A 23380-nucleotide genomic window follows, 5' to 3' on the forward strand; every position below is an offset into this window, starting at 1 on the left:
ATCAATACTTAACAACATTATTATAAGAGGCATATATGAAATGATCGATTTTTTGTTACATTTCAACACATTAATATTTATTTATAACAGTTTGAAAATATTTAATCAAATATTCTTATCAACATTTTTGGCATCAGTTTTAATGTTTTTTACCCTGTCGATACATTTAGCAGTTCTATACAATAGATAATTATATATTACAAAGCAGTAGGTAAAAAATACACACTACATATCGGTAACCATGTAAAAAGTAGAGCAAAAATATTTCTGACGAAGTCTCTTTTAATGTTGCTGCTCTTTGCGGCCAGCCATGCGACACGGGGCGCGCTCAGTTCGAAGCACCGGCACTCGCCCGCCCAGCATCGCCATCGACGACGTCGACTGCGCGCCTATGTCTAGCGGAGTCACTGCCGCTGCTTCCGTCGCTGGCGCCGCCGTGGGCTGCGCGCTGCTGTCGACACCGGTCGCCTCCAACAAGTTGATCTCGGGCTGCGCTCGTGCCGACCTGTGAAACACACGGACACAAAGCGGTCTTAAGAGTTACACGGTAGTCCTGGACCACTAAAACAAAGCAGTCATCAGGTTCTCACATGACATTTTCAATAAACGACTGCCTGCAGCGTGGGAGTTTTGATTTCAGTTCAACATGAGTACATCTAAATCTACATATACATTTATACTCCGCAAGCCACCCAACGGTGTGTGGCGGAGGGCACTTTAATTGAAACTGTCAGTACCTCCCTTTCCTGTTCCAGTCGCGTATGGTTCGCGGGAAGAACGACTGCCGGAACGCCTCCGTGCGCGCTCGAATATCTCTAACTTTACATTCGTGATCTCCTCGGGAGGTATAAGCAGGGGGAAGCAATATATTCGATACCTCATCCAGAAACGCACCCTCTCGAAACCTGGGCAGTAAGCTACACCGCGATGCAAAGCGCTTCTCTTGCAGAGTCTGCCACTTGAGTTTGCTAAACATCTCCGTAACGCTATCACGCTTACCAAATGACCCTGCGACGAAACGCGCAGCTCTTCTTTGGATCTTCTCTGCCTCCTCTGTCAACCCGACCTGGTACGGATCTCAGACTGATGAGCAATACTCAATTGGTTCAAATGGCTCTGAGCACTATGGGACTTAACATCTGAGGTCATCAGTCCCCTAGAACTTAGAACTACTTAAACCAAACTAACCTAAGGACATCACACACATCCATGCCCGAGGCAGGATTAGAACCTGCGACCGTAGCGGTCGCGTGGTTCCAGACTGAAGCGCCTAGAACCGCTCGTCCACAACAGCCGGCGGCAATACTCAAGTATAGGTCGAACGAGTGTTTTGTAAGCCACCTCCTTTGTTGATGAACTACATTTTCTAAGGACTCTCCCAATGAATCTCAACCTGGCACCCGCCTTACCAACAATTAATTTTATATAATCATACCACTTCAATTCGTTCCGTACGGATACTGCCAGATATTTTACAGAAGTAACTGCTACCAGTGTTTGTTCCGCTATCATATAATCATACAATAAAGGATCCTTCTTTCTATGTATTCGCAATACATTTACATTTGTCTATGTTAAGGGTCAGTTGCCACTCCCTGCACCAACTGCCTATCCGCTGCAGATCTTCCTGCATTTCTCTGCAGCTGTTGGCTCATCTACTCTCATAGTATGTGATTTTTCCATTAGTTACTGTATAGTGTGGGGAAGGCGCTACTGGAGTACAAGTAGCACTATTTCCCTAACTTCTGAGCCATATACACTGTGTGATCAAAAGTATCTAAACACCCACAAAAACATACGTTTTTCATATTAGGTGCATTGTGCTGCCACCTACAGCCAGGTTCTCCATATCAGCGACATCAGTAGTCATTAGAAAATGTGAGAGAGTGGAATGCGGTGCTCCGCGGAACTCACGGACTTCGCATGTAGTCAGGTGATTGGGTATCACTTGTGTCATACATATGTACGCGAGATTTCCACACACCTAAACACGCCCAGGTCCATTGTTTCCGATGTGATAGTGAAGTGGAAACGTGGTGGGACACGTACAGCACAAAATTTCAAAAATTTTACGACCTCGTCTGTTGCCGGACTGAAACAGACGACAGGTGAATAGGGTCGTAATACGTAACAGGCGGACATCTAACCATACCATCACACAGGAATTCGAAACTGCATCAGCATACACTGCAAGTACTATGACAATTAAGCGGGAGGTGATAAAACTTGAATTTCACTGTCGAGTGGCTGCTCGTAAGCCATGTCACTCCGGTAAATGCTGAACGATGCTTCGCTTGGTGTAAGGAGCGTAAACATTGGACCATTGAACAGAGGAAAAACGTTTTGTGGAGTGACGAATCACGGTACACAGTATGGCGATCCGATGGCAGGGTGTGGGTATGGCAAATTCCAGGTGAACGTCGTTTGCCAATGTGTGTAGTGCTAAAAGTAAAATTCGGAGTCGGTGGTGTTATGGTGTGTTCGCGTTTTTCATAGAGGGGGCTTGAACACCTTGTCGTTTAGCACTGCATTATCACAGCACAGGCCTTCTTGCTTCCCACTCTTCAAGAGCAATTCGGGAATGGCGATTGCATCTTTCAACATGATCGAGCCCCTCTTCATAATGCACTGCCTGTGGCGGAGTGGTTGCACGACAGTAACATTCATGTAATGGACTGGCCTGGACAGAGTACTGACCAGAACGCCGGCTTCGTGCAGGGCCTCACCGACCGACACTGATACATCTCTTCAGTGTAACACTCCGTGAAGAATTGACTGTCATTCCCCAAGAAACCTCGCAGCACCTGACTAAACGTATGCCTGCGAGAGTAGAATCTGTCATCAGGGCTAACGGTGGGCCAACACCATTTTGAATTCCAGCATTACCGATGGAGGGTGCCACGAACTTGTAGGTCATTTTCAGCCACGTGTCCGGATGCGCACATAGTGTATGTGTGGTGCGCAACTGAACTACATCCGACAGGACTTTGTGAATGTCTCTGATTTTCTGCTTGCACTGGTTTGACGATTTACGTAAATGTATGTGATAACCTGTTCTTCTTTCCATATAACACGATTTCAATTTTTTCTTGTTGATCAAATTATTTATAAAATTTATGTGTCTCTTTTAAAATATTGTTAATTTTCAGTCATTTTCAACAGAAATTAAGTTCTGTAAAGTCACTTTTCATATTCCCCTAACGCTTAGTACACCACTACTTTAATGGGACGCATGGGAAAGTGTCGTACCTAGAGGATAATGTACCTACGAAAACAGGAGGTATTTTGGTCAAGAGTTTAGTCTAGTAACTGATTTTAGAATGACATGAATTAATACACACTATAGTCCACCATAAGCAGCGTTCGCCATTTTCTACAGTTTTGTTGTTGCTACACACGAGGATGTTTAGTGCGGCTTTCGCAAATATTTCGAGGTGCAGAAATTGTAATTTTGTATAATATGTTAAAGATATTTGAAATGTTTGGGCCACGAAAGCTGACAACAGCCGGCAGAGTTGTGTACTGACCGTATACCCCTCCATATCCCCATCCAGTGACGTTTACCGGCTGAGAATGACACGGTGGTCGGTCGGCACCTATGGGTCTTCCGTGGCCTGTTCGGACGGAGTTTGAAGTTTTTTATGTGGGACTTACAGAATTTTAGGGCAAATAAGTATTGATATTTTTGAAAGTAGTCGTTCAACGTCTGACGGCTAACTCCGTAATTCGTATGTTGTTCATCGTTCTCTGCTTTGAAGCAGAAGAAGGCCTTTTACTACGGACGTGTGATCTTTGCAAATTAACTAAGGTCCTCTAATGTCCTAACAATTTTACCTGTGTTGATAATGGGAAAGTGTGTCTCCTTACAATAGCTTCAGTTTCAAAATGTATTTAACTTGCAACTGGGTTTTGATATTACTTGTGCTTACTTCGACTAATTGGTGTATGTCACAGTAATGTAACAGGTAACAAACACACTGTCCGAACAGGCCATGAAGGTCTAACAGGATCGACCAGCTGCTGGTCATCCTCAGGCCCTAAGCGTCACCGGGTGCTGATACAGAGGGGCATGTGGTCAGCAAACCGCTCTCCAGGCCGTTGTCAGCTTTCTTGACTAGTGCCGCTACTTCTTAGTGAAGAAGCTCTTCAATTGGACTCATAACGGCTGAACGCAACCGGGTTGCCAGGAGCACTCGGCAGTCCGGGACGGCCCAAGTGCTAGCCAATCCCGTCAGTGCTTAACTTCGGTGATCTGACGGGAACCACTGTTACCACTGCGGAAAGGCAGTTGACATAATCTAACAGATACATGATGAAATACATTAGCGAAAAGATTTTCTACACCTGCATATACAACGTGCTCCGCAAGCCACCCAGTAGGGGATACTTCTGGTACCAACTGATCCTCCTACCTGTTCCTTTCGCGAATGGCGCGTGGGAAGAATGACTGTCAGTAAGCCTCCGTATAGGCTCTAATTTCTCGATTTTTTTCTTTGTCTGCGCTACGCAAGATGAATGTGGGAGAAAGTAATACGTTGTTCGACTCTTCCTGAAAAGAGCTCTTTCAAAATTTCTAGAGTAAACCTTCTCGACAGGAGCCATTTTAATTTTTAGTCAAGTAGTTGTTCTTAGGTACATGACACTGTTGCACCTTGAAACATGTTTTTACATTAAAAAGTTTAATTTTCCGGAGCATCTTTTTTAAGCTTAAGGAAAATATATCAAACTTCTATTACCTGAGGTGGGCAGAGACCATAGACCGAATAGCGTCCCAACATTCAAGACTCTTCCCTACGTCGAAATGACTGAATATTGACAAGTCGATGTTTCATGCTTGAATTTTTAGCACCGAGAGATAAGTTTCTGTTCAATATACAAACTTATTTAAAAAGAAATTTATTTGGAAAATTCAGACTTGAAAAAGTCTTGTGAAGAATTCCGAGGAAAGAGGCAAATTTTTAAAAGAAAAAGGAGAATCTTTTTTGCACCTGAATGCCACCGTTTGTGAATTTGTGGCTGCGAAAAAGTGCGAGTGAGGTCAGACCAGCATACGAACTGTTCCGTTCCAATCGCAGCGGTAGGATTTCTTTCGGATATTATAGAATCTGACGTTACAGCACAGCGGTACGTGCACGATATTCTAATTCCCATTTTGTTACAATTCACGGAAAGCCATTCTGAGCACACTGTGAGAGTTTCTTCTGTTGCTTTTCTCCGTGCTTGCCAAACCCTGCCTAGGCCATCAAGGTCTCCGAATCTCTCCCCAATGGAGAACGTTTGGATCATTACGGGTAACTCCCGAATTAGGCTCTATATCCCTCCGGAAGACTTTCAACAACTCTATTGGTCACATATGGAGCGCGGGAAGAGTGATTGTTTAAATGCCTATATGTGTGCTGTAATTTATGTAATTTTTCTCACAGTCCCTGTGGGAGCAATATGTAGGAGGTTTTAGTATATTTCTGGAGTCATCATTTAAAGTCAGTTCTTGAAATTTTATTAGTAGTCTTTCTCAGGAAGGTCTCCGTCTATCTTCAAGACAGTTCAGTTCTGGCATCATATCTGTGACACACAACCGTGAGTCAAACAAACCTCTGACCAATTGTGCTGCCGTTCTCCATATATATTCAGTATCCCCTGCCAGCCTAATTTGGTACGGGTCTCTGATATTTGAGCAGTATTCTGTAATGGGTCGCATGAGTGATTCGTTTGTAGTCTGAATGCCTAGTTTTCTACCAATAAACCGAAGTCTAGTACCTGCTTTTCCCATGACTGAGCCTATGTGACCGTTCCATCTCAAGTCCTTACTAAGTGTTACAGGCACGAATTTGTATAACATTACAGATTCCAACTTTGACTCGCTCATATTATATCCATATGACAGCGTGATTTTTGTTTTCTCAAGAGCATAATTTTATATATCTAAGCACTTATAGCAAGTTGCCAGCCTTTCCAACACTTTGGAATCTTATAAATGCCTGACTAAATATTTGTACAGCTTTCTTCAGACTGTACTTCACTGTAGATAACATCATCACCTGCGAAAAGTCTTGTTTCCTATTAATATTGTCCGAAAGATCGTTATTATACAACATGAACAGGAAGGGTCCCAACACACTTCCTGGGTTACACCCGAAGTTACTTCTGCACCTGTCGATGACTGTCCATCCAAGATAACATGCTGTGTCCTCCCTACCAAAAAATTCTCAGTCCAGTCACAAATTTCGTCTGATACCACACACGATGTAATTTTGAAAATAAGCATTTCTCTGGTAGTGAGTCAAATGATTTTCGGATACCGAGAAATACTGTATCTGCTTGACTGCCTTGATCTATGGCTTTCAGGATTTTACGTGAGAAATGTGCGAGCTGGGTTTAACATGATCTATGTTTTCGATATCTGTGCTGGTTAGGATGGACGAAGCAATTCTATTCGAGATACCTCATTACGTCTGAATTCAGTTGTAAGATTCTACAACAAATGGATGTTAAGGATAGTGGGCGGAAGTTTTGTGGGTCACTGCTGCGAACCTTCTTGTATACAGGTATGACCTGTGGTTTCTTCCAGCTACTAGGCACGGTGTTTTGTTCGCTGGATCTACGATATAGTTAAGAAAGGGGCTAATTCAGCCGCAAAATGGGCGTAGAATCTTCCAGGATTTCATTGGGCCCTGGGACTTTATCCAGTTTTAACGATTTCAGCTGTTTCTGAACGCCACGGACACTAAAATCTATTCAATCACCTTTCCAGTGCTACTATGACGACAGTGGGGCAACTCTCTTGGGTTTTCCTTCGTGAGGGAACATTGGACACAAAGTTGACCATTTCTGCTTTTGTTTTGCCACTCTCAATTTCTGTTCTTGCCTTGTCCATGAGTGACTAGACATACGAGGAGGATTTCTTTGGGTTTTGTCAAAGATCCTTCGACAATATTCGGCTAAAATAGTCAATGAAGACTGCAGGCACTGCTGTCTTGACTGCCAAACGCGTTTCGATCAGCATCTCTCCATCCATAGCTCCATGTTACTTTTAATAATCATTATGCAGGAGTCTCTGTTTCTTTACAGTGACGTTATGCAATGGATGCTTTCTCCTATGTTTAGTAGATGTCAGTCTGTCCAGTTCATGGTCAACTATTCACTTAAACTTGACCTATAGTTTCTCTACATGCTCGTGTCCTACGCTTAAAGATGAAATTACTCATTGACATATGACACTACTGCTTCTCAGTCTCGTTTGGTGAACATAAACCATTCCGATTGGCGATTGTTTCATTTTCCTTTTGTACCTTCCTCATAGAGATACCAAACTGAGGGGTGCTACAGTCTGTTCTGGGAAACGCCACACGTTTCCTTAGAACTAAGATCGTGAGATACAATGGTCCAGTCGACGTGCGATGCGGTGTCAACTCAAGAACGTACGCACACAGTCCTATAATTCATTAATCAGAAGCAAAAGGAAGGACAGCACCTGAATGTTAAACAAAACTCGCTGGTTCACGTTCACGGAGACTTCAGTGATGGTTGTAAGTCGAGGTCCGACAAACCTCCATAAAGCATCACAGGACCGCCTCACACTCGAATTTCGCCTTCCACCCACGGAGGGTTAAACGTCTCTTTCGGCCGTTGGGAATTCTTGACCTCGCGTTATTTGAAAACAGGCAAAGCCGCAACTACTCAGACCACAACACATGCCTGAAGTCAGCTTCTTCGCAATTCTAGTATTGTACGACCCATATCGCTTTCGAAAAGGTGAAAGGTGACTACGCGCTTGATAATGGCAGCAAGACTTAATAAAAGTCGAGACACCTTCATCCGATATACCGACACTGAAAAAACATTCGAGAACATAAAATTATGTTAAATGTCAGAAATTCTGAGAGAAGTAGGAATAAGTTATAGGAGAAGACGAATAAACCCAATGTGTACAAGCACCAGGATGGAAGTATAAGAGCAGAAGAGCAAGAAAAATGTTCCCAGATTAAAAAGGTTGAGAAGGATCTAGTACTTCGCCCCTATTGTTCAATCCATACACAGAAGAAGAAATAGCGGAAGCAATTAAAACTAAGGGAATGGGGTAGAATTCAAGGGTGAAAAGATATCAATGACAAGATTCCTAATGCCATTAATGTATTCTGCGAAAATTGAGAGAAATTATGGGACCTCGTAATCGAAATGATCTTGCTAATGAGTACAACAAATGACTTGAGAATACGTAGACGGAAGCAATGAGGAGTCGCAGAAATGAAAATAACAAGAAACTTCGCATCCAAACCTGTGGCCAACAATTACATGAAGTCAAAGAATTCTTCTACTTTGGAAGCAACAAACGCATGATGGACGAGGCAAGGAGGACATACATAGCACACTAGCACAGGCAAAGAGAATATTTGTGCTGAAAAACCTTATTAGTGTGAAACATAAACCATTATTTAAGGAAGAAACATTTGAAAATGTACCTTTAGTGCACGGGATTGTACGGTAGTAAATCATCAACTGTAGTGAAACCGAAAATGTAGACAATTAAATTGTTTCATTTGCGGTGCTATGGAAGGGTGTGACATTTAGGTAGTACGAGGAATGATGCTGTTCCCCGTATAACAGACGAAGAAAGAAACGTACGGATTAAACAAAAAAGAAGAGGTTGCGGGCTGACAGGACACGTGTTACGACAACATAAAATAGCTTCCAAGATTATGGAGCTCTGGGGAGTAAAAATTATAGGAGATGACAGTGATTGGAATACATCCAATAAATAATGTGGACGTAGCGTGCAAGAGCAACTCCGTAATGGAGGGGTTGGCACGAAAAAGAAAACTGATGACTCAAAAAACTTACTCGCTAAGGATGGGCAGCTTTTTCTGCCGCTGTGAACAATAGTCCTTTGCAATCAACCCGATCCCAAATTTCAGCTGCAAGCCATTTTCTTCGCAGTGTTCGGAAACAATTTGTGATGAGCCTACATTCACTGGCAGCAGCAATTGCAGTCGAGTTTGAAACTGATTGTCGTCGAGAAGAAAATTACCTCGAGCAATTGAACAGAGAACCTACTCGTGGAGATAACATCTTGGACCTACTGATAACAAACAGACCCGAACTTTTCGACTCTGTATGCGCAGAACAGGGAATCAGTGATCATAAGGCCGTTGCAGCATCCCTGAATATGGAAGTAAATAGGAATATAAAAAAAAAGGAGGAAGGTTTATCTGTTTAGCAAGAATAATAGAAGGCAGATTTCAGACTACCTAACAGATCAAAACGAAAATTTCTGTTTCGACACTGACAATGATGAGTGTTTATGGAAAAAGTTCAAGGCAATCGTAAAATGCGTTTTAGACAGGTAAGTGCCGAGTAAAACTGTGAGGGACGGGAAAAACCCACCGTGGTACAACAACAAAGTTAGGAAACTACTGCAAAAGCAAAGAGAGCTTCACTCAAAGTTTAAACGCAGCCAAAACCTCTCAGACAAACAGAAGCTAAACGATGTCAAAGTTAGCGTAACGAGGGCTATGCGTGAAGCGTTCAGTGAATTCGAAAGTAAAATTCTATGTACCGACTTGACAGAAAATCCTAGGAAGTTCTGGTCTTACGTTAAATCGGTAAGTGGATCGAAACAGCATATCCAGACACTCCGGGATGATGAAGGCATTGAAACAGAGGATGACACGCGTAAAGCTGAAATACTAAACACCTTTTTCAAAAGCAGTTTCACAGAGGAAGACCGCACTGCAGTTCCTTCTCTAAATCCTCGCACAAACGAAAAATTGGCTGACATCGAAATAAGTGTCCAAGGAATAGGTCCACTGGACCTGACGGGATACCAATTCGATTCAACACAGAGTACGCGAAAGAACTTGCCCCCCTTCTAACAGCCGTGTTCCGCAAGTCTCTAGAGGAGCGGAAGGTTCCAAATGATTGGAAAAGAGCACAGGTAGTCCCAGTCTTCAAGAAGGGTCGTCGATTAGATGCGCAAAACTATAGACCTATAACTCTGACGTCGATCTGTTGTAGATTTTGGAACATGTTTTTTGCTCGAGTAACATGTCGTTTTTGGAAACCCAGAATCTACTATGTAGGAATCAACATGGATTCCGGAAACAGCGATCGTGTGAGACCCAACTCGCTTTATTTGCTCATTAGACCTAGAAAATATTAGATACAGGCTTCCAGGTAGATGCTATTTTCCTTGACTTCCGGAAGGCGTTCGATACAGTTCCGCACTGTCGCCTGATAAACAAAGTAAGAGCCTACGGAATATCAGACCAGCTATGTGGCTAGATTGAAGAGTTTTTAGCAAACAGAACACAGCATGTTGTTATCAATGGAGAGACGTCTACAGACGTTAAAGTAACCTCTGGCGTGCCACAGGGGAGTGTTATGGGACCATTGCTTTCACAATATATATAAATCACCTAGTAGATAGTGTCGGAAGTTCCATGCGGCTTTTTGCGGATGATGCTGTAATATACAGAGAAGTTGCAGCATTAGAAAATTGTAGCGAAATGCAGGAAGATCTGCAGCGGATAGGCACTTGGTGCAGGGAGTGGCAACTGACCCTTAACATAGACAAATGTAATGTATTGCGAATACATAGAAAGAAGGATCCTTTATTGTATGATTATATGATAGCAGAACAGACACTGGTAGCAGTTACTTCTGTAAAATATCTGGGAGTATGCGTGCGGGACGATTTGAAGTGGAATGATCATATAAAATTAATTGTTGGTAAGGCGGGTACCAGGTTGAGATTCATTGGGAGAGTCCTTAGAAAATGTAGTCCATCAACAAAGGAGGTGGCTTACAAAACACTCGTTCGACCTATACTTGAGTATTGCGCATCAGTGTGGGATCCGTACCAGATCGGGTTGACGGAGGAGATAGAGAACATCCAAAGAAGAGCGGCGCGTTTCGTCACAGGGTTATTTGGTAACCGTGATAGCGTTACGGAGATGTTTAACAAACTCAAGTGGCAGACTCTGCAAGAGAGGCGCTCTGCATCGCGGTGTAGTTTGCTCGCCAGGTTTCGAGAGGGTGCGTTTCTGGATGAGGTATCGAATATATTGCTTCCACCTACTTATAACTCCCGAGGAGATCACGAATGTAAAATTAGAGAGATTAGAGCGCGCACGGAGGCTTTCAGACAGTCGTTCTTCCCGCGAACCATACGCGACTGGAACAGGAAAGGGAGGTAATGACAATGGCACGTAAAGTGCCCTCCGCCACACACCGTTGGGTGGCTTGCGGAGTATAAATGTAGATGTAGATGTAGATGTAGATGTGCCACTCCTATACGGCTGTTGTCTCTTGGGATCTTTTCACTACCACTGTTCAAGGTATCGTCATTATTAGTCCCAACACAGCAGCTCGTTTCTGCCAATTTGTCACATCTCAACGTCGACCTATCTCATTGCCCTTTGTCTGTCTAACAGACCGACACATCCACACCACTTCATTGCCACGATTAACGTCAGCAGTGGAAGATCCCCGGCACGAGTCCTACACTGTCTACAGTGTTCCAAAGCACCCACTGTGTTTGAGTGGAGACTAATAGTTTGTCGATGAGCTTTGTAATACCATTAGAATCGCTAATTCGCACTCATTCAACCAGCTAAATGATTTCATGTTTATACTGTATAAGTGATTGACATTACTACAAACTACATATTGACGTCGACCTTTTGGATACAGGGTCCAGCGAATGCAGCAAGAGAGCGTATGGTGCGTACCTGAGTCCTCAGCAGCGGGCGGCGGAGCTGGAGAGGCTGGCCCCGGCGGCTGCGAGGGCGGAGGCGGAGGCCATCAGCAGCGACCAGAGGGGTGGCGCGCGCCGCCTCCACGCGCCGTTGTCCAACACTGTCAACACAGGGTACCGGCGCTCAGGCCATGCTCGCAACACTGTGCTACGGGTGCCGAGTCTGGCTCATTTAGGAACATTATTATTTTTAAACAATCTATAACGTTATAATTATATATCTATAATTCCAATCCCAAAGAAAGCAGGTGCTGAAATATGTAAAATCACCGAACTATCAGTTTAATTAGTCACGGATGCAAAATACTAACGCGAATTCTTTACAGACGAATGGAAAAACTGGTAGAAGCCGATATCGGGGAAGATCTGTCTGGATTCCGTGGAAATGTTGGAACACGTGAGGGAATACTGACCTTACGACTTATCTTAGAAGCTAGATTAAGGAAAGGCAAACCTACGTTTCTAGCATTTGTAGACGTAGAGAAAGCTTTTGACAATGTTGACTGGAATACTCTCTTTCAAATTCTGAAGGTGGCAGGGGTAAAATACAGGGAGCGAAAGGCTATTTACAATTTGTACAGAAACCAGATGGCAGTTACAAGAGTCGAGGGGCACGAAAGGGAAGCAGTGGTTGGGAAGGGACAGAGACAGGGGTGAAGCCTCTCCCCGATGTTATTCAATCCGTATACTGAGCAAGCAGTAAAGGAAACAAAAGAAAAATTCGGAGTAGGTATTAAAATCCATGGAGAAGAAATAAAAACTTTGAGGTTCGCCGTGGACATTGCAATTCTGTCTGAGACAGCAAAGGACTTGGAAGAGCAATTGAACGGAATGGACAGTGTCTTGAAGGGAGGATATAAGATGAACATCAACAAAAGCAAAACGAGGATAAGGAAATGTAGTCGAATTGAGTCGGGTGTTGCTGAGGGTATTAGATTAGGAAATGAGACACTTAAAGTAGTAAAGGAGTTTTGCTATTTGGGGAGCAAAATAACTGATGATGGTCGAAGCTGAGAGTATATAAAATGTAGACTGACAATGGCAAGGAAAGCGTTTCTGAAGAAGAGAAAGTTGTTAACATCAAGTATAGATTTAAGTGTCAGGAAGTCGTTTCTGAAAGTATTTGAATGGAGCGTAGCCATGTATGGAACTGAAACGTGGACGATAATTAGTTTGGACAAGAAGAGAATAGAAGCTTTCGAAATGTGGTGCTACAGAAGAATGCTGAAGTTTAGAGGGGTAGCTCATATAACTAATGAGGAGGTATTGAATTGGATTGAGGAGAAGAGTAGTTTGTGGCACAACTTGACTAGAAGAAGGAATCGGTTGGTAAGACATGTTCTGAGGCATCAAGGGATCACCAATTTAGTGTTGGAGTGCAGCGTGGAGGGTAAAAATCGTAGAGGGAGACCAAGAGACGGATACACTAAGCAGATTCAGAAGGATGTAGGTTGCAGTAGGTACTGGGAGATGAAGGAGCTTGCACAAACCAGTCTTAGGACTGAAGACCACAACAACACAACATGTAAAGTACACCAGCAGCATGACGCAATTGATACCTTCAGCGTTCGATACCAATAAAGATATTCCCGATAACAGCGCCACTAAAGCGGGATCATTAAACTCAATTTTCAAAACTACTTCGCCAAAGAAGACAAAGTAAAATATTCTATAGTTCGAATCAAGAACAGTTGACAACAAGAGTTATTCGCAGGAGTGAGTAGATATTCTCGGTATAGCGAAGCAGTTTAAATCACATAGTAAAGACTAATCTTCCTTTCGACATAGTGTGCCAATCAGAGTATGCTCATGCAACAGCACCATACTTAAAATCATATGCAACGGCTCGCTCTATGAAACAACTGTACAAAAATACTGGAAATTGGTACACGTCACACCAATACTCGGGAACGGAAGTAGGAGTAACCTGATGAATTACAGACCCATACCACTGCGATCGATGTACAGCAAGATTTTGGAACATACTATGAGTGCGAATCTTAAGAATTTCCTCGAAGGTAAGTGTCTACTGACACATAGCAGGGATTCAGATTATTTAGTTTTTGTGAAACATAACTGGCTGTTCATACGGACCAAGTAGTGAGTGCTATTGGCAGGGGATCTCGAATTGATGCTATATTTATAGACTTCTCGAAGTCTTTTGACACCACTCCTCAAAAAAGACTTCCCAACTAATTGCGCGCCCATGGAGTATCGCCACAGTTGTGAGACTAGATTCGTTATTTCCTTTCGAAAAGATCACAGATCATATTAATTGTTGGATATTCTGCAGATGAATCGACGTTCTCCAAGGATGTGTTACAGGACATCTGCTGCTTCTAATCTATATAAATTATTTAGGAGACTATCTAAGGAGGCCTCTTAGAACGTTTGCAGATGATGCTGTCTTTTACCGTCTAGTAAACTCATGAGAAGATCAAATCCAATTCCAATGACTTGGACACGTTGTATGTATGCCGCGAAAAGTGACATTTGTCTGTGAATAAGGAAATGTGTGAGTTCATCCACATGCGTAACAAAATTAATCCATTAAATTTTGGTTGCACTACAAACCACACAAATAAAAATGCTGTCAATTAAGCTAAATACCTAGGAATTACAAGTACCAACAGCATAAACTGAAACCATCACATAGATCATGTTGTAGGGAACTCAAACCAAATATTGCGTTTTATTGTAAGGTCTTCTAAAGAGACTGCATGCACTACGCTTGTCCGTCATATGTTAGAGTACTGCTGTCCTGTATGGGATCCTTACCACACAGGACTGACAGAGGACATCGAATAAATCCAAAGAAGAGCAGCTTGTTTTGTACTATTGCTAAATAGGGGACAGACTCTCATTGAAATGATAAACTAGTTCGGGTGTCAAACATTAAAGCAAAGGCTTTCTGGTTGCAGCGTGATATTTTCACGAAATTTCAGTCACCAACTTTCTCCTATGAATGCAAAAATAGTTTCTTGTCACCAACAACATACAGAGAAATGATTATCGTCATAAAATAAGGAAACGAGAACTCGTACTGAAAGATTTAAGCGTTCATTTTTCCCACGCGCTGTTGGAAACCACAACGGTAGAGAAGTAGACTGAAAGTGGTTTGCAGATGCATCTGAACGATGATTGCAGGTAGCCTTGGAAATACAGACATGTATTTGTAGATATTTTTCTACATACACTCCTGGAAATGGAACAAAGAACACATTGACACCGGTGTGTCAGACCCACCATACTTGCTCCGGACACTGCGAGAGGGCTGTACCAGCAATGATCACACGCACGGCACAGCCGACACACCAGGAACCGCGGTGTTGGCCGTCGAATGGCGCTAGCTGCGCAGCATTTGTGCACCGCCGCCGTCAGTGTCAGCCAGTTTGCCGTGGCATACGGAGCTCCATCGCAGTCTTTAACACTGGTAGCATGCCGCGACAGCGTGGACGTGAACCGTATGTGCAGTTGACGGACTTTGAGCGAGGGCGTATAGTGGGTATGCGGGAGGCCGGGTGGACGTACCGCCGAATTGCTCAACACGTGGGGCGTGAGGTCTCCACAGTACATCGATGTTGTCGCCAGTGGTCGGCGGAAGGTGCACGTGCCCGTCGACCTGGGACCGGACCGCAGCGACGCACGGATGCACGCCAAGACCGTAGGATCCTACGCAGTGCCGTAGGGGACCGCACCGCCACTTCCCAGCAAATTAGGGACACTGTTGCTCCTGGGGTATCGGCGAGGACCATTCGCAACCGTCTCCATGAAGCTGGGCTACGGTCCCGCACACCGTTAGGCCGTCTTCCGCTCACACCCCAACATCGTGCAGCCCGCCTCCAGTGGTGTCGCGACAGGCGTGAATGGAGGGACGAATGGAAACGTGTCGTCTTCAGCGATGAGAGTAGCTTCTGCCTTGGTGCCAATGGTGGTCGTATGCGTGTTTGGCGCCGTGCAGGTGAGCGCCACAATCAGGACTGCATACGACCGAGGCACACAGGGCCAACACCCGGCATCATGGTGTGGGGAGCGATCTCCTACACTGGCCGTACACCACTGGTGATCGTCGAGGGGACACTGAATAGTGCACGGTACATCCAAACCGTCATCGAACCCATCGTTCTACCATTCCTAGACCGGCAAGGGAACTTGCTGTTCCAATAGGACAATGCACGTCCGCATGTATCCCGTGCCACCCAACGTGCTCTAGAAGGTGTAAGTCAACTACCCTGGCCAGCAAGATCTCCGGATCTGTCCCCCATTGAGCATGTTTGGGACTGGATGAAGCGTCGTCTCACGCGGTCTGCACGTCCAGCACGAACGCTGGTCCAACTGAGGCGCCAGGTGGAAATGGCATGGCAAGCCGTTCCACAGGACTACATCCAGCATCTCTACGATCGTCTCCATGGGAGAATAGCAGCCTGCATTGCTGCGAAAGGTGGATATACACTGTACTAGTGCCGACATTGTGCATGCTCTGTAGCCTGTGTCTATGTGCCTGTGGTTCTGTCAGTGTGATCATGTGATGTATCTGACCCCAGGAATGTGTCAATAAAGTTTCCCCTTCCTGGGACAATGAATTCACGGTGCTCTTATTTCAATTTCCAGGAGTGTATATTGAGCGAATGTTTCACTCGGTTCCAATTGGCGAAATAATATTAAAAGCGCGGGTGTGTTACACGATGATGTAGCATCTCTGGTGTCGTAAGTCTGTGATCTAATAAAGAATACGTTAACTACTAATATGGTATTTGGTGTTAGTTATCTATAGAGAGAAGCAACAAAGGAATTTCAAAAATGTGTAATCGTGTTTTCAACCAGATTCAAGCTGTTTGTACAATTTCCTGCGTTAAAGGATTAGATATCTATAGAGACGGTGTAAAGTTTTACCCCACGAAAATCAACCAAAGACAATGCGAGGTGATTTGTTTCATAAGTTGTGTCAGCGTAGTTTATATCTTTCACGTAGTTAGCTCGGAAACGTGAGGGCAACATGCAGCTACAGCAGCGAATTTCTATGTATGGGCCACATAATAGTTAATGACGTTAATTGTGTTTTCTGACGACAGCATCAACGAAATCTATAACTGGAACTTGATTCACGCTGTTGAGATGTGATTTGACCAGTGCTTCTCTGAGGTTGGTTGCAACTATTGTATAACAGAGGATAATAACAGATGAGAACGTGGAACCGTTGGTATTTTCATAGAGGACCACCCACAGAATCTAATTTCTAGCCGTGGCATATTCTTTCTGTTGGATGGAAGAAAGGATGGCGGGAAAGAAGGAAGGAAAGGAGGATTATTAGATCAGAGTTTAACTTCATGTCGACTTATTACCGACGGAGCACTAGTTCGGTTTACGAAAAGATGCCGACGGAGGTACGTCCTGTCACTGATCAGTACTTTGACAAGTTGCACCAGAAATACATTTCTTCCCCAATTCTGTTCCCTATCCAATCATTACTTATTCAATCTTCCTATATACACCCGGTATTCTTCTGTAGTACCAAATTTGAGAACCTTCCGTTCCCTTCTAGCCAAGTTTCTCTTCCTAATAAAGCTACGGTCCAGGCAAATAATTTAAGTAAAGACTATGTGGCCCTTAAAGTGATATTAGATATTAATAATTATCTCTTTATGGGAATTGCTTTCTTTGTCATTGGCAGCCAGCATTTTATATCCTGTCTACTTCGGCTATGAACAGTTATTTTGCTTCCTGGATTTCTAAAATAATCTACAACTTTAAGTATCTTATTTCCTAATATAATCCTTTCAGATTAGCTTCAGTTAATTCTGCTAGATTCCAATGCGGTTTTTTTACTTGTTTTGATATTCACATTACTACCTCTTTTCCTGACTCCCTCCATTCAATTCAACTACACTTTCAAACCCGTTGCCAAATCTGACAAAATTACAGTGCCTTAGGCTAAAGTTAAGGATTTTAATTTCACTCTCTGAACTTTAAGTGCCATCTGCTTTCTGCACAAATTGTAAATAGCCTTTCAATCCCTGTATTTTACCCCTGCCACCTTCAGAATTTGAAAGAGAGTGTTCCAATCAACATTGTCAAAAGCTTTCTCTAAGTCTACAAATGCAGGAAACGTAGGTTTGCCTTTCCTTAATCTTTCTTCTAAGATAAGTCGTAAAGTCAGTATTGCCTCACGTGTTCCAACATTTCTACGGAATCCAAACTGATCTTCCCCGAGGTCGGCTTCTACCAGTTTTTCCATTCGTCTGTAAATAATTCGCGTTAGTATTTTGCAGCTGTGATTTATTAAACTGATAGTTCGGTAATTTTCACATCTGTCAACACCTGCTTTCTTTGGGATTGGAATTATTATATTCTTCTTGAAGTCTGAGGGTATTTCGCCTGTCTCGTACATCTTGCTCACCAGATGGTAGAGTTTTGTCAGGACTGGCTCTCCCAAGGCCGTCAGTAGTTCTAATGAAATGTTAGACCTGAGTTTCTCCTGGCGTATACAACTTTCAAATAACTTCCGGGAATTCAGCCAGGTAACACTTTCAGCGACCGCCGATACTTCGGCGGGAGAACACCCCGCCATTTTCAAGGCAAACTGCAACGGACAGGCGGCGTACATGCAAATTTAATACCTCGGTTCTCGGACCGAAGCAGGAAAGATAACACACACACACACACACACACACTGAACACTAGTGCCACCAAAGATGACCAAAGTCAGAGCTATCGATAGTGAGACTATGAATTCGCAGGTGAGGCAGCATTGACTCTGTTCCTCTGTTTTTTGACAAGGGAGAGAGCCGGATTCCAAACAGAGTTTAAACAGAAACCTCCATCCCTGTTAACGAGGTTGCTCGCTAATTTAATCTCAACTGCCTCCCTAATGACACTGTCCCAATAGCTGGACGTGCATGCCAATATCTCGGTGTTATTATACAACATGGGGTGACCAGTATCCAAGCAATGTTCGGCAACAGCAGATCTATTTGTCTGCTGTAATCGTGTGTGCCGTTTATGCTCAGTACAACTGTCCTCCACGGTCCTGATAGTTTGACCAATATATGCCATGCCGCAGCTACAAGGAATACGATATACACCCGCCTTACGCAGTCCAAGATCATCCTTAACGGAACTCAAAAGTGCTCTAATTTTAGATGGAGGTCGGAAAACACATTTCACATCGTATTTCCGTAAAATACGACCGATCTTATTGGACGTGTTTCCTACGTAAGGCAAGAAGGCAGTAGACTTAGGTGTTGACTCAGAATTATCATCAATCACCCGATGTACAGTTGGTCGATAGCGCAACGCACGTTAAATCTGTCTATCACTGTAACCATTTTGACGAAATGTAACTTCAAGATGGGACAGCTCAGCTGGCAAAGTCTCAGCGTCAGAAACGACATGTGCCCTGTGTACCAAGGTACGAAGTACCCCTTCACGCTGAGCCGAATGGTGACAACTATTAGCTTGTAAGTACAAGTCGGTGTGAGTACGTTTCCTGTAGACTGCATGTCCCAATGATCCATCATCCTTCCTCCTAACCAACACGTCGAGAAAGGGAAGGCAACCATCCTCTTCCACCTCCATCGTAAAACGAATGTTCGGGTGGATCGAGTTCAGATGTTCTAGAAAGAAATTCAAATTCTCCCTACCGTGAGGCCAAACAACGAAGGTATCGTCAACGTATCTAAAGAAACAGGCGGGTTTTAAAGGCGCCGACTCCAATGCACGTTCCTCGAAGTCTTCCATAAACAAATTTGCGATCACAGGAGACAACGGACTACCCATCGCAACTCCATCTGTCTGTTCGTAATACTGGTCATTAAATAAAAAGTAAGTGGATGTCAACACATGTCTAAAGAGATTAGTTAAATCAGCACCAAACCTGGCTTCAATTAACCGCAACGAATCAGACAGAGGAACACGAGTGAAGAGAGAGACCACATCGAAACGCACTAAAATATCAAAGTCATTCAGCCTCAGTCCCTCCAAACGACGTAAAAAATCAGCTGAGTTCCTGATATGATGTTCACACCGTCCTACTTGTGGTCTCAACAGAGAAGCAAGATGCTTGGATACACGATATGTCGGGGCGCCGATGTTACTCACTATAGGACGGAGAGGAACCCCTTCCTTATGAACCTTTGGAAGGCCATATAACCTAGGGGCAAACGCACTATAGGTGTTAAGCCACTTGATTGTGTCCTGCGACAAACCACTTTTCTTCAGGAGGCTGTTGGTCTTTCTCTCAACACTTTTCGTGGGGTCAGCATCGATTCTGCAATACGTTGAATCAGATAGTAAACGTTGCATCTTTTGTACATAATCATGTTTATTTAAAACAACGGTGGCATTGCCCTTGTCAGCAGCAAACTGAGCATAAACGGCAAACTGAGCATAAACGGCACACACGATTACAGCAGACAAATAGATCTGCTATTGCCGAACATTGCTTGGATACTGGTCACCCCATGTTATATGATAACACCGAAATATTGGCATGCACGTCCAGCTATTGGGACAGTGTCATTAGGGAGGCAGTTGAGATTAAATTAGCGAGCAACCTCGTTAACAGGGATGGAGGTTTCTGTTTAAACTCTGTTTGGAATCCGGCTCTCTCCCTTGTCAAAAAACAGAGGAACAGAGTCAATGCTGCCTCACCTGCGAATTCATAGTCTCACTATCGATAGCTCTGACTTTGGTCATCTTTGGGGGCACTAGTGTTCAGTGTGTGTGTGTGTGTGTGTGTGTTATCTTTCCTGCTTCGGTCCGAGAACCGAGGTATTAAATTTGCATGTACGCCGCCAGTCCGTTGCAGTTTGCCTTGAAAATGGCGGGGTGTTCTCCCGCCGAAATATCGGCGGTCGCTGAAAGTGTTACCTGGCTGAATTCCCGGAAGTTATTTGATAATGAAATGTTGTCTACTCACGGGGCCTTGTTTCGACTTAGGTCTTTCAGTGCTCTGTCAAACTCTTCACGCAGCATCGTATCTCCCATTTCATCTTCATCTACATTCTCTTCCATTTCCATAACATTATCCTCAAGTACATCGCCCTTGTATAGACCCTCTATATACTCCTTCCACCTTTCTGCTTTTCCCTCTTTGCTTAGAACTGGGTTTCCATCTGAGCTCTTGATATTCACACAAGTGGCTCACTTATCCAAAAAGGTCTCTTTAATTTTCCTGTAGGCTGTATCTATCTTACCCCTAGTGAGATAAGCCTCTACATCCTTACATTTGTCATCTAGCCATGCCTGCTTCGCCATTTTGCGCTTCCTGTCGATCTCATTTTTGAGACCTTTGTATTCCTTTTGGCCTGCTTCATTTACTGCATTTTTATATTTTTTCCTTTCATCAATTAAATTCAATATTTCTTCTGTTACCGAAGGATTTCTACTAGCCCTCGTCTTTTTACCTACTTGATCCTCTGCTGCCTTCACTACTTCATCCTTCAAAGCTACCCATTCGTCTTCTACTGTATTTCTTTCCCCCATTCCTGTCAATTGTTCCCTTATGCCCTCCCTGAAACTCTGTACAACATCTGGTTTAGTCAGTCTATCCAGGTCCCATCTCCTTAAATTCCCAGCATTTTGCAATTTCTTCAGTTTTAATCTACAGTTCGTAACGAATATATTGTGGTCAGAGTCCACATCTGCCATTGGAAATGTCCTACAATTTAAAACCTGATTCCTAAATCTCTGTCTTACCATTATATAATCTATCTGATACATTTTAGAATCTCCAGGATTCTTCCATGTATACAACCTTCTTTTATGATTCTTGAACCAAGTGTTAGCTATGATTAAGTTATGCTCTGTGCAAAATTCTACCAGACAGCTTCCTCTTTCATTTCTTAGCCCCAATCCATATTCACCTAATATGTTTCCCTCTCTCCCTTTGCTTCTGTCGAATTCCAGTCTTCCATGACTATTAAATTTTCGTCTCCCTTCACTACCTGAATAATTTCTTTTGTCTCATCATACATTTCTTCAATTTCTTCGTCAGCTGCAGCGCTAGTTGGCATATAAACTTGTACTACTGTAGTAGGCATGGGAATGTGTCAATCTTGTCTACTATAATAGCTCACTATGCTGTTTGCAGTAGCTTACCCGCACTCCTGTTTTTTATTCATTATTAAACCTTTTCCTGTATTACCACTATTTGATTTTGTATTTATAACCCTGTATTCACCTGACAGAAGTCTTGTTCCTCCTGCCACCGAACTTCACTAATTTCCACTATATCTAACTTTAACCTATCCATTTCCCTTTTTAAATTTTCTAACCTACCTGCCTGATTAAGGGATCTGATATTCCACGCTCCGATCTGTAGAATGCCAGTTTTCTTTCTCCTGATAACGACGTCCTCTTGAGTAGTCGCCGCCCGGAGATCCGAATGGGGGACTATTTTACCTCCGGAATATTTTACCCAAGAGGATGCCATCATCAATTAACCATACAGTAAAGCTGCATGCCCTCGGGAAAAATTGCTTTCAGTCGTTCGCAGTACCAGCACAGCAAGGCCGTTTTGGTTAGGGTTACAAGGCCAGATCAGTCTATCATCCAGACTGTCGCTCCTGCAACTACTGGAAAGGCAGCTGCCCATCTTCAGGAACCACACGTTTGTCTGGCCTCTCAACAGATACCCCTCCATAGTGGTTGCACCTACGGTACAGCTATCTGCATCGTTGAGGCACGCAAGCCTCCCCACCAACGGCAAGGTCCATGGTTCATGGGGGGTGGGGGGGTACTTTACATACAGCCAGAATATTTTTGGAATTTCTTCACTATTTAGAGACAGAGTTTGGTTGTGGAAGCTATTAGAACCATCACGCATTGATGCCGTGCTTGGTTTCGAGTTTTATTAAAACAACGCCTATCTTGGAATGTTTGTGTACTTTTAAATTGTGCATGCCTGTATCGTTCTTTCTGCTAAAGTGTTCTGGTTTTTATTCTGTACCATGGTGAATCACTATGACCTTTTATTAATCTCTCAATTGCCGCTATACTATTTCTTTTAATTTAACCACATCTGATCTGCACATTAATATAGTGACGATAAAACACAAGAACGAGTCGCGTCGTGTAAACGAAGTTGAAAGATGAAGTCTGTTCCAGTATTTGCGCCAGTCACGTAAGAGTGGCGCAGCCAGCGCCACTATGAGGATGCAACTCAAGTTTGCTTTAAATACGCGCTGTAAGGGTCGTGAACGTTAGGTACATTTGACAGCAAAAAGAGTGGGTCTCTTCCAAATACAACCAACATAACGTAGCTGTGTTGCAGGTCCTCTAAACACCAAAACCCCGTGGGGTACAGTCGTTTGACTACACACAATGGGTACCACAAGAGACTACTTAGAGACCACAGGTCTTTATGGCAGTCAGTCTAAGAATCACCTAATATCGTCATACAAAACATATTAGAAAGCACGTTCTTAGCGATGAGACACCCCATAACACTCATAAACTAACCTTAATTACAACAATGTCATTCCAAAAGTTCTGAGAAAATGGGTTATTTTACATATATCGTACAGTAATCCTTAGTCAAAATTAAATACTTGAGACCATATATGGAGTTACAAAGCTGTACGGCAATTGGAAAAATGTTTTTCGCTCTCTAAAAGGTTTTCCATCCAC

At 43.4% G+C, this 23380-nt stretch overlaps 1 protein-coding gene across 1 annotated transcript in view; it reads right to left on the bottom strand.

Moving 5' to 3' along the window:
• Nucleotides 1–336: 336 nt before the first annotated feature.
• Nucleotides 337–23380, bottom strand: part of LOC126188211 (uncharacterized) — a 484166-nt gene continuing 461122 nt past the window's right edge. Inside the window, exons 6-7 of the mRNA XM_049929762.1 lie at nt 11727–11853; nt 337–505 (exon numbers count right to left, since the gene is read on the bottom strand). Coding sequence (XP_049785719.1) covers nt 11735–11853 — 119 coding nt within the window. The 3' untranslated portion in view covers nt 337–505; nt 11727–11734. The remainder of the gene's footprint in view (nt 506–11726; nt 11854–23380) is intronic.

Source organism: Schistocerca cancellata, chromosome 5, assembly GCF_023864275.1.
Source record: "Schistocerca cancellata isolate TAMUIC-IGC-003103 chromosome 5, iqSchCanc2.1, whole genome shotgun sequence".
Classification (NCBI taxonomy): domain Eukaryota; kingdom Metazoa; phylum Arthropoda; class Insecta; order Orthoptera; family Acrididae; genus Schistocerca; species Schistocerca cancellata.